We start from the raw sequence: 12,498 nt of genomic DNA on the forward strand, positions 1-12,498 counted from the left end.
CATAGTACAGTGATATGTAATCATGGAAGCAGGGCATTTAAGCATAAGCATGCAACAGTGGAGAGTGATTTCCTCGCGTCAAACAATTTATTGTAACTAAAGCCAACAACAGTGGAGGGTATACTGCAACAAAAAATGTCCATGGGTCAATAACTTGTTTTGTGCCCTTGAGCATCAATTATAGCGTGACGACGATGTCTTTATCGATCATGCGGAGCACATTGACTGAATTAATGATGTTATTCAGGTGGTATGGGCTTCTAACACTGTACCATTCACAAGGTGTATTGGTGTGGTCAGGCACCAATGTAAATGGTTTCTGATGATCTGATGTGACACTTGGAACCTCTCACCTCCCTCAAAATGTGCCTGGTGTTGAGTGGCATTCATTATTCAGTTCCACTGGGCTCTGTTCACAACGAAGAGGTCATCGGTGTGGGATTCTATGCCTTTCTGTGACTCTTCCAGTCTCTCTGGTCAACCTGCTGATGACACTGTGACACTCTCAGCTCAGTGGCCACTTCCGTTTGAGAACATCCTGTTTGAAGCCTCACAATGGTGAGGTACTGTTGAAGTGTCAGATGTCATCTTGGTCTTATGGTGTCAAAATATAAACAGCTGGAGGACTGTTAAAATATCAACTCTAATAGAACCAGGAAATGTATTGTTCGATTCATGGATTTCTTTAAGCTCCTTGTTACGGAACAGCAAGTGGTGCAAAATGTACTGAAACACTGAACAGTTGGACAAGTGCATTCAGAAGTTCACATTAATTTCACCTGTAAAGGTTTTAGTGCATTCTAGGTTCATCAGGAAATTTCACCTGAAAGCCTTACTTTTTGTGAGTAGTGTATATGCTGGTGGTCTGACTGTAAACATTTGAACTGTGCAAATAATTGGCTCTTCTTTGTCTTGTCCTTCTTATGTTAGCTGGCTCTGGGAAATGTGATCAGTGCTTTGGGAGATCAGACCAAAAAGGGAGGACATGTCCCGTACAGAGACTCCAAACTGACCCGACTGCTGCAAGACTCACTGGGAGGGAACAGGTACGGCTGAAAATTTGACAAACATGACATTTTCTTTCTGTACCACTTTATCTAACTTAGGGATGCAGGCGGATGAATACACCCTGGACAGGTTGTTAGTCCATTACATGGCAAGACTGTTCCCCACATTCACATTCTCAGTGGCAATATATGTTTGAAAAGTTTGATTGAAAGTTGTGGTCATTCGGGTCTCCGGTTTAAAAAAGAAAAAAAAGAAAAAAGAAAAGTACTTGATTATGTTTAATTAATATTTTGAGATACTGCATTTCATATTTATGACAAGTTGATATTATAAGCAGTAAAACTAAAAAGATTCTTACCATGTCAATTCTTGTGCAATAAAACTAAAATAGGTGGAATTGACTAATGGAAAAAGTAGGAGAAAAATAGACTCATGCATTGCATTTGCAGTGTTTAAGATGCACCTGCATATGAACAAATGACACAATGCAGATGCATAAATACAAACAGTCCGTGCCTTTTTGCATTAATTGTTTCCTCCCACTTCCATTCTCTCTAGCCGCACAGTGATGATCGCTTGCGTAAGCCCCTCAGACCGGGACTTCATGGAGACGCTGAACACGTTGAAGTATGCCAATCGGGCTCGAAACATCAAGAACAAGGTGGTGGTGAACCAGGACAAGACGAGCCAGCAGATTAGCGCGCTGCGTGCCGAGATAGCCCGTCTTCAGCTGGAGCTGATGGAGTACAAGGCGGTGAGAGATTAAAGGGAGTGATGGGTGGCAGGAAGTTTGAAGTGATGTGGGAGATGGTAATACAGAAAACAAGGCAAAGATGACGCTAAAGGAAAATAAAGTAGTTGTTTGATAGGAGGCAGTTTGGAAAAGAGTGATAACATAGAGCTGTCAGTTTAACTGGTGAAATGAGGATCTAACCGAGGGGTGACGAGATGGATGAGACTGAGAATAGTATATAACGGTGGTTGGGTAAGGAAGGCAGAGGCTGTGCTTCCAGCAGCAGCAGCTGAAGATGTTATTAATTTAAAGTCTTTTCTTGAGCACGCTCCTCCACTTAGGTCTTATATATAGTGCAAGCAGAGCCTGATTAGGAGGGAAGATTAATGCCTGAAGAGTCAGCATTTTACATGTCGAATCAAGCTGTTCAGTCAAAGACGGTGTATATAAGATATATACAGAAGGAACAGGAAGTAAATAAAGTATTTATATATCTTCTTTTTCCATTAAAATCAACCTCTGGGCCTATAAGTCACAAGTGGTCATTTCGGTGCGTTGTCAGTCTATTATAGGATTAAGGGGGTTACCACAGTTATGAGAGAAAAACAGCTATGGGGATGAACTGCAAGCTGACCTCAATGTGTTAATAAGAGATGTGATGTGACTGGAGTCTGGAAGTAATGGTGTGTTGGATGAATAGAGGTAGTGCCTGTGAGTGGTGGCTGGATTACATAGAGGCTCTCTGTTTAAGACCGACACAACAAGATGTTTTCAGCGATATCCATTCAAAATGCAACAATAGTTGCTTGAAGACTCACAAAAACACTCCAAGTCATTGTGTTCTGTTGATCACAAGTCTGGCAGTCCTGACTTTTTTTTTTGACTTTTTGACTTATTTGTTGTTCATGCTCACTCTTTGCTTTGTGTAGGGCAAGCGTGTGGCATGTGAAGAGGGGTCCGAGGGCTACAGTGACCTGTACCAGGAAAATGCCATGTTGCAGAGAGAGAACGACACGCTGCGCCTCAGGGTGAAGGCCATGCAGGATACCATCGACCATCTTAACACTCGAGTTACACATCTTCTGGCCAATGAAGTCAGCACCCTGCTCACCAAGTCAAGTACGTTAGAGAGAGCCTTACTGAAATTAAATCTGGAATCACATCGGGAAGGAAATAACTTCAGGAACTCTTTAGTTTGTTCAGAACTGTCAAGTAAAACTGCATCTTTTTGAACTGAGTTGCCTTTTGCTTTTGCCCTTTAGGTGAAGGCAATGAGGAAATTGGGATTCTGATCCAGAAATATATCCGAGAGGTTGAAGAACTCAGGTAATACCTCCACACGCTGCCTGACATATTTTCATGTGCTGCGTTTGATGTTTTCACCTGATGTATGCCCTAATATAATCCTCATATATACACAGTTTGATACAAACGATAGAAAATGATGCAAGAGTGTCATTCATTCGTCATTCCTGGAGAGATGGCCGTGAGACAGCCACTCTATTAACCACCGTGTTGCAGCTGTCAGAGGAAATGTCAGTCAAACAGCACAGAGAGCAAAGATGCTGTTAATTAACCTGTATGTGCGGCCGCTGAAGAGCAGATTGAGTGGCTGAGGAGTTATCTGGAGTCGAACTGAGATCTGAGTGAGATTTTCTTCCCGGATTTGTCCAAACTGTACCTCCCAGCGGAAGAAGCTCCCAGTGAATGTACCTTCCGATGCTGATGGACACATCTTTGTAAAGTTGATCTTTCTACTGTCACCGACGTTGGACAGAGGATCACGAAAAAAACCAATACAATTTCAACTTTTTAATGAAAGTCATGACATTTTGTAACGCTATTGGTTTGGAAGTACATCTGCCAATATGAGTCCTGTACTTTTCACAGATATTGGCACAAATGTTTTGTCATGCAATTAAAAACACATAGAGACCACATAGAGAACATACTGGTGCTTAAAAGACTTCCAGGAAGTACAAAAGTTGTATCGGATGATGGGATGCAATAACAAATAAAATTCATTACAAAAGGAAAACATCACTTAAAGTAGTCATAAAAAGCAGATAGTGTGGGTTTTGGTAGGCAGGTTTTAAATAGATGAGTCTTAAAGTGTTTTTCCAAAGCACCTAAAGAAGTCATAGCACGTAGGTTTAGAAAGGAGGGATAGGGGTATTACCCAAAATGCTCAGTAAATCAATGCCTGGCCATTTAGACCTTTATATATTGGAACTGAATTGTCTCTATTTAATTCTAAACCTGATGAGAAGCCAGTGTAGAGAATATAAAATTGCTGTTCTGGATGACTTGTACAGATTAGTAATGTTGCAATAATGAGTTTTGCTGGGACAAGTGTAAAAGTGAGTTAGAAAAATCTAACATTGATGAATCCAGGGCATTTAGAATCCTTTTCTAGCTGAATGGCAGATTGAGGAGCAGAGTTTGACTGTGTTTTTATCTCGGAGACGGCAAGTTTACATCCGCAGACTATGTGGCGCTTGATGATCATGACTTGATCAACAATGACACCTTGATATCTGACATTGGACTTAATATTTATGATATTTATCTTTGAGGAAAGGTGACACTATCTTTTGGTGAGGGCACATTTTTGTGAAACGTTGTGAGAAGGTATGAACCCTGCATAATGAAATGTTTGACTTGTGGTAGTCTAATGTTAGAGGCTATTGAGGAATGTATAGTGGGAAAACCATAGCTTTAATCAAAAAGGTCTGTACGAAACACAACTCATTTACATTTACTGCAAGAATCCTGGTACATCCTTTTCATTCAGTTTACCTAAAATCAAACAGACTTTTTGTCATTATCTTCATTGCTTTCTCTTTGCCATTGCTTTTACTCCATCTATCAGAACCAAACTTCTTGAAAGCGAGTCCATGAACGAGTCTCTGCGACGACAAGTGGCCCGTCTTTCGGCGCGCTCTCCGTTCCCCGCCTCCTCTCTCAGCCCTGCCCCCGGCCATCCCCCCGGCTCGACTCCCAGCACGATGTCCATGGAGGCTGAGATGACGGACGTGTTACGCCGGGCGAAGCTGGACATTGAGAGGCTAAAAAAGAAGGAGAGGAGGCAAAGGAGGATGAGGTGAAATCTTACAGTGATTTTTATGTTCCTAATGCACATAAAATACTCCAAATGAGTATTTGATTAATTGGAAATGTGAAGTTTGATCATTTCCAAGAAACTGTCATCTCTTCATGTCTCGCACATTTCAGCTTTATGTAAATTAAATTTGTAATTGCTCTCCGGGAGCCTGCCTCCATGAACCTGTGCGTCTTGTAATTGCTGAGGGAGCATCACGCGTACCTTATAGGTCCTGCTCATAATCCTCTGCACTCCTCATTACTTCACTCTTTAAGAGCCACATCACAAGTCAATTACAGCTTTGGAAAAGCTTGCTCCCAAATAGAGTTGGGATGCTGCCAGTGCTGACTCAAAGTGGTTGAAGTCATTCAGCCACTGGGTCGTGAAAGGGAAGAGCACACAGCCTAACTGGCTAATTGAGGTCTAATGGCTCAGAAATGAAGGTAGGAGATTTAGAGAAGTGATGATTCATGAGCACCATAAAAGAGGGAGCAAAGCGTGGAGTCAAACCTGTCATAAAAATGTAAAAGCTAAAAGAGCGAGATGAGAGTAGATGAGATGAAGAAGACTTTGCTAATGACCACGGAGGGCTGAATTTTGCCATAAACGCATCACTCTCATAGCCTTAATGGTAGATGTTTAGAGTGAGTGCCATATTACTTGTATGAAGGGAGCAGTGCTTCAGCAGGTCAATGGGCAAAAACATCTTGGAACACTCCTGCTGGTTAAAGTGCTTGCATAAATATTACCGATACACTAGTATATCCAAAGCTTCTCACACTAGTGCCCCAAAGAATTTGACCAAAACAATTTTAATGGCAAAAACATCCCCAGGTAAAATAGCTCAAGTGCTAAAGGAATCGTGTTGTTTTACCCCATCTTATAACAGCCTATGTTAAGATCCGGTAGTTTCATTTTGACTAAATTACAATAATTTTCATATTTTGAGCAGAATTCTTTTAAGTTTTGTGAAAAACATGAAAAAAGGAATAGGATCTGAGAGGGTGACATTATGTCACAGTAGGTTTGAATGCCACCCTCGACCTGACAATCACACTTATTCCTCCTTGCAGCCCTGAGCTGGAGAAAGGTCTGAAGAAACGAGTGAAGCTGCACACTTACGAGAACGGCGAGAATGGGCAAACTGGTGAAAATGGTCAGAACGGAGAGATCGACTCCGATGACAATTACACTGAGGTAAGATACATTTGCATCTCCGCCTGTCAACATTTTAGCAATAAAAACAAAGTCTGACGTCTGATGTGTGCTTCCGCTCTAGGACATCATGTCTCCGCTACAGGAGGAGAGCGGGTGTGAAGACGACGAGGGGGAGGATGAGGAGGAAGGCAGGGAGGAGGAGGACGGGTTTGACAGTGATGAAAGCCTTGTGGACTCCGACTCTGATTCGGATGAGAAAGGCGAGTGTTTCACAGCTGTTACAAGAAAATCGCTCTCTTGTTGGTTTTGGTATTTTTCTCTGGACGTCATAGGATTTAGAATTAATTCAAATGTAGAAAGAAGAAAATATTTTTATCGGGACGGAGCTGGTTTGAATCATCAGACTTAATTAACATTTCCCAAAACAAAAAAAAAAAAAAAACTTCTTTAATTTGATGTCAAAGATAAGATATAGCCATTAGCGTTGAAATAAATGCTTTTATCATTGCATGTCACCACATACCAAATTTAAAGTGTGTAACACTCTTTGCCATATAAAAGCATGACAGACTTGCACATATTCACAATATGCACACTCACTATAATATAGGTACAAAACAGACATATATGACACATACACATCACACTCATTTGCATATTTAGAACACATCATTCTCAGACATACGGCGCTCTGCACAAATGTGTCATGTCTGAAGGCAATGCAGCTCCAACTCACAATAGCCCCCAAAAAACATTTGATTATTTTCAGATTTGCTCTGCAGCAGAGCACAAGTCACACAGATCTGTCATATCAAGCCGCATCTGAGAGTATGAAGATAAATTAGTCCTGGAAGTAATAACATAAACACAGAGTGCTGATTTAAACATCATGGAATCTGTTTATCAATAGAAACTCTGTCTTTGACCTCCTTTACACACTGCAAGATTACCAAGAAAAATCCATGAAGATTATTTTCAGGTGATCACACTAAAATATATTATTTTTATGTTTTAGTTAACTTTTGTTTCGTCTGGTTATCTCATTGTGACCATTGTGACCTGCCTTCCATATAATTAGTTAGTTACAGACATAATGACTAACACATCTTCAATTACAATACAAGTTTCTCTTCTGTTGGTTCACTTTGCATATTAAGTGATAAAAATAAACTATTAGCTATTTTTGAGAGTGTTCTTACTTTGCAACTCTCTGTCACTTGTCATTTTGTTTGTTTCTTTGCTTGCTTGAGACTTTAAAAGAAGTGAAATTGTATTTAGCTTTTTTCTTAAACCCCAAATTGCAGCCAACTTCCAGGCGGACCTGGCAGACCTGACCTGCGAAATTGAGATCAAGCAGAAGCTGATAGACGAGCTGGAGAACAGCCAGCGGAGGCTGATGATGCTGAAGCTGCAGTATGAGGAGAAGCTCATTCTGCTGCAGAACAAGATCAGAGACACGCAACTGGAGAGAGACCGTGTGCTGCAAAACCTCAGTGAGTGAATTTATTCTGGGAGTGAAAAATGACCCTCAAGTTAAAACACGGCAACCTCTTGACATTTTTTTACATACTTGTGCAGTGACCATGGAGAACTACACCGAGGAAAAGGCCAACAGGGTCAAGCAAGAGTATGAAAAACGTCTGAAGGAGATGAACCGCGACCTGCTCAAGCTCCAGGCGGCTCAGAAAGAGCACGCTCGTCTCCTTAAAAACCAGGGGCGGTATGAGCGGGAGTTAAAGAAACTCCAGGGTGAGGTCAACGATATGAAGAAAGCCAAGGTGAGGAGTCAGCAGAGACGAGGTGAGAGCAGAGGACAAGGATGTGGTATTGATTATCTACTCCGCTGTATACAGGTAACACTGATGAAGCAGATGAAGGAGGAGCAGCAGAGGAGGAGGATGGTGGAGGCCAAGAGGAACCGAGAGATTGCCCAGCTGAAGAAGGAGCAACGACGACAAGAGGTTAGACAACGCCTGTGTGCATGTGCGTGTTTAGACGGGTTAAAGTTAAAGATTGTTATGATAATTCTTACACATTCAATATTCAGGGTAAACCTTCCATCTGCGGTATTGGTCTGAATGGAAGACGACGCCCCCACCACCGTACAAAGCTCATAAATGGAAAAAAAGTTTTGCAGAATAAATATTATGAACAGGGGGAAAACATTTCTTCTTTAAATATATTTTAGTGAAACACATGAAATGTGTCAGAGTATCTACGAGGACACACCCACTCCGAGCAGCCCCTTTCCTGCATGTATGATGATGCCTGCCGGGTTCTTTCATAGTAATTCAGAACAGACTCCAGGACAACATATGGAGAAAGTTTAGTTCTGTCAGTGAGACACGCAGCATGACAGAGACTCTTCATTCCCACTGGATCCTCACTATCACTGATCTTTCCCCTTTTTCTTTACACTGGCCAATATTTGCATGCATCAAAAACCCAAAACAAAACACAGCGTTTAGTATGCATTTCGTCTCTGATTCTGGGGGTCTGGCTGTTTTGTCCAACCAATTAATTAGTTTACCCTGAAGTATCAGGCTCAATAATACGGTTGAAAGCATTTACACTGTCAATCCCTGCATGTCATTCATAATCCTGTTATAAACGGCTACTTCTTGAGTCCTGAAGTCCTAAAGGACCAACACTGTATAAACCTATTGTGTGTAACAGAATCAGTCGTCTGATGAATGAACCCTGAATGATCATATTTTAAGCTTCTGTTTTCCTGTGCTCTACCCAATAGTATCAGATCCGAGCGCTCGAGTCCCAGAAGCGGCAGCAGGAGCTGGTGCTGCGCAGGAAGACCCAGGAAGTGACCGCGCTGCGCCGCCTGACAAAACCAATGTCGGACCGTGTGGCAGGACGCGTGGCCCGCTGGAACACGACTCCCCCAGCCACAGACTCTGGAGCTGAGCTATCAGCCAGCACCGCGGCGAGCAGCTCTGAACCTGAGGCTGCGAGGACCGTCAGCGGACTGGTGCGGCAGTGGAACAACAAAAACAGTGCGTTTGGTTACCTCGGAGAGAGCGAGGGGAGCATGGATGGAACCCGAGTCATTGGGTAAGATGAATTGATCAACAACACAAAGTGGGGTTTTTCCAACCAATTTTTAAAAATGCAGTATTATATAAAGAGAATTATAGCTTACTGTCCACCTTACTAAGAATAATAATTTAAATTTAAAGTAGTAATTTAACACAGTCAGAGTTGGGGAAATATTTATCTTGGAATTACGAGTCTGTTTCATGACGTCTTGCATGACGTCACCACATATTGTATTCACTAGCTATTTAGTGAGGTTTAGATAAACTGGTAAACTGTTGAGGTTTAGGTAAACTGGACTTCAGTGGCGACTCAATTTGAAATTTGTTTCCATTTTCTCAACAAAGAAAACCATTGAAAGATCATGTCTTCTGTGTTATGGAATATCTATATTGATCGGTGTCTTTGATTGGTCGTCCTGAACTTGTGGATCCTTTGTCTCCTTCCAGCAGTAGGAAGAAGCTGCAACGTAAACCGGCTCTCCTGAACAGCCTCGGAGCTGCCGGCAGAACCGGCAGCTTCTCCAAGTCGGCCCGTCAGAAGTGGCAGACCTTGGAGCATCGCATCATGGACATTGTCATGCAGAGGATGACCATCTCTAACGTGGAAGCTGACATGGATCGCCTCATCAAGGTAACACTGGCACAGAGGCTCTGGCTGGAACTGGTTTTATTCAGCTGTCTAAACTGTTGTCGCTTGCAGTGTCAAAATAGTTCGAAAGAAATGCTGTACATGTTTGGTTTTCCTTGTAGTTAACAAGTCAAACCAAGTGTGAAACTTTCCCTTCCTCTTTTCCTCATTGAAGCAGACACGTAACAAATGGGGAAAGTGTCAGCTTTGTTGGATTGTGTCAAGACCTCACTCACATTTTTCTTTGTTTTTCTATATTTTGGGCTGATGAGTCATATTATGTTAAGCATTTCTCTGCTTTCGTTGCATTCAAAAGGAATATAGTCAAAGTCTTTAGCATGAAGACTTTTTGCCAGTGTGAAACTGACTTTTTTTTGCTGGGTGTGCATTTGTTCCTTTGATGAGTCAGAAACGAGAGGAGCTGACGGCCCAGCAGGAAGCGCTCTCACACAAGAGGGAGGTACTGATGGCAGATGGGGAGGGACCTGAGGCCGAGGACCGCCTCCTCCTGGAAATTAACGAGGACATCGAGGTGCTGAATGCCAATATAGACTACATCAACGACAGCCTCTCCGACTGCCAGGCCACGATTGTGCAGATAGAGGAGACCAAGGTATGGAGACACATGTGCAGAGAGGGGACTGAGGGCAATGAGAAGAGAGGAGATGCATCCAGTGACACTTAGTTTTGTGTTTATCCTGCAGGATGAGCTGGACTCGGTGGACACCTCAGTGGTGATCAGTTCCTGCTCTCTGGCTGAAGCTCGCCACCTGCTGGATCACTTCCTGAAGGCTTCTATTGACAAAGTGAGTTGTTGGGCACCTAATCACTGAAGCGAAGTATAAAGAAAAATGAGCTGATGTGTGTGTTCACAGGCCTAATCCTATTATAAATTTCAGTAAAAGGAAAAAAGTATAGACAGACCCTTTCATAGAATAATCTGTCTATGAATGCGTTACATAATGCTTACAGTGCCATCTAGTGCTGAATGATCTAAAGCAACTAAATGTTTTTTTCTGGACTCAAATTATAATGGGGCACTTGGATTTATTTTGACTTCATTGCTGTAGATTTGAGGGGGGGGGGGAGCAAGTTCTGCCCCTTTCCTCATGCCACAATCCAGAATTTAGTCATTGTTGACATGATAGGACTATAAGGAATGAAACAAAAACCTCAATAAAATCTCAACGTTTAGTCTGTAGCTTTCTCTTGTCACTGTTAGCCCAGTAGTTTGTTGTTGTCATTTGCTTTACATTGTCTGCTGTTTCCATGTGCAGAGTTTACAAGTGGCTCAGAAGGAGACTCAAATCAGGCTGCTGGAGGGGCAGCTCAGACAGACGGACATGATCGGTTCATCCCACAATCACATCATCCTCGACGCCCTGCGAGAGAAGGCCGAGTACATCCCTGAGCTCCAGGCGCTCATCCACAATGTACAGCAGGGTGAGAAATGGTTTTTAATCTGTTGGAGTCGAAAAATGAGAGAGAAAAGAAATGTCCACTCTTCTTTCAGTTTCTGTCCTTACATACGATTTAGATGAAACATGTTAAAACTGTCAGAAAATATCTTTATTCTGGCCCACATTTAGTAAATCTAACTGAATAGGAGGTTCATTGTAACTGCACTGCTTCTAGATTAGCCAATTGCATTTAGTATGATTGTTTCATTTCATTTTTAATATAGAACATACAACAGTAAGTCTGAAGTTTAGATTCTAACTTCCCTGGAATACTTACAACTTCCTCTACATGAAAGCAGTGTGAGAACACAATGTGGTACCAGACCACTGTGACCATCAGTTGAACAGTATTGCAGTGTGTTGTGTTGTTATATAAATGGTGAGAAACAAGCAATTAACAAAGGAAGAAAGACAGACCATCATAACACTTTAAGATGTACGTTTTTCTTAGAGAAACTGTAAAGAAGGTAAATTTGTCAGTGAATACAGAAGCTGACCAGAAGAGGTCTGGCAGACCCAAAGTCACAACAGAATCAGACCAAGTTTCACTCGGGACTTCATTTATGAATCAATCACATGCTTTCTTTTTCTTTTTTTTTCTTTAACTCCTATTATTTATTTGCTCTCCTCTTTAATTTCAGAGTGCATTGAGACATTAAACTGTATAATTATCAATGCAAATCTGGAAATATTGGGGCGTTCTAAAACGGGTTTTCTGTGTATTTTAGAGAATGGATATGCCAGTACAGACGAGGAGCCCTCGGAGTTCAGCCAAGCCTCCGATAGCAGGTGAGTCAGCTCTCCCCTCACCTGTCTTCCCTCAAAACATAACAAAACATCGACCTTTCACTTTCATTGAGTGTGCAGTCATGAGTGGTCTAATCCGGCAATTTCTGTATATGTCTGTCTAACGCTCTCTCTGTTCTCCTCAGTGTGTCTCACATGAAAGAATCCAACAGCCAAGATGATTTTAAAATCAAGGTAAAGCTGATTTGAGTTCAATGTGAAGATGTACGTTATAAGGTAACATTTCGATTTTTGAACCATTTGTGCTCTTTTTTTTTTTTTTTTTTTTTGGCCATCATGTCTTTTGTGCCTGACATTTTTTGGTGTAACCACAAGATGGCAGTATAAGCAAACACTTAAAACTTGAAAAATGCTTCACAGGCTTGATACCAATCCCTATTATTATCTTGTTATTCCTATGTGCTCTTTTCTTTATTGTTTTCTGCCTTTTCTTCCCTCTATCCAGCCTCTGTTTGACCTTCCAAAATGACTGTTGTCGAGAATCGATCCACCACATTCTTTGTTTTACTATTTTCATATTCTCTTGACACATTACTGTACTGAATAATGTT

The 12,498-nt window shown here is 41.7% G+C and overlaps 1 protein-coding gene across 1 annotated transcript in view; it reads left to right on the plus strand.

Annotated features, from left to right (window-relative positions):
• kif21b (kinesin family member 21B) overlaps nt 1–12,498 on the plus strand; it is a 65,525-nt gene that overhangs the window by 30,055 nt on the left and 22,972 nt on the right. The window contains exons 7-23 of the mRNA XM_080462481.1: nt 931–1,046; nt 1,567–1,762; nt 2,671–2,860; nt 3,004–3,067; nt 4,614–4,844; nt 5,918–6,041; nt 6,124–6,262; nt 7,307–7,495; nt 7,581–7,780; nt 7,856–7,963; nt 8,752–9,068; nt 9,500–9,683; nt 10,090–10,293; nt 10,385–10,486; nt 10,958–11,123; nt 11,869–11,929; nt 12,073–12,121. Of these exons, the coding sequence (XP_080318607.1) occupies nt 931–1,046; nt 1,567–1,762; nt 2,671–2,860; nt 3,004–3,067; nt 4,614–4,844; nt 5,918–6,041; nt 6,124–6,262; nt 7,307–7,495; nt 7,581–7,780; nt 7,856–7,963; nt 8,752–9,068; nt 9,500–9,683; nt 10,090–10,293; nt 10,385–10,486; nt 10,958–11,123; nt 11,869–11,929; nt 12,073–12,121 (2,640 nt within the window). The remainder of the gene's footprint in view (nt 1–930; nt 1,047–1,566; nt 1,763–2,670; nt 2,861–3,003; nt 3,068–4,613; nt 4,845–5,917; nt 6,042–6,123; nt 6,263–7,306; nt 7,496–7,580; nt 7,781–7,855; nt 7,964–8,751; nt 9,069–9,499; nt 9,684–10,089; nt 10,294–10,384; nt 10,487–10,957; nt 11,124–11,868; nt 11,930–12,072; nt 12,122–12,498) is intronic.

This window comes from Lipophrys pholis (genome assembly GCF_963383615.2).
Source record: "Lipophrys pholis genome assembly, chromosome: 4".
Taxonomy (NCBI): domain Eukaryota; kingdom Metazoa; phylum Chordata; class Actinopteri; order Blenniiformes; family Blenniidae; genus Lipophrys; species Lipophrys pholis.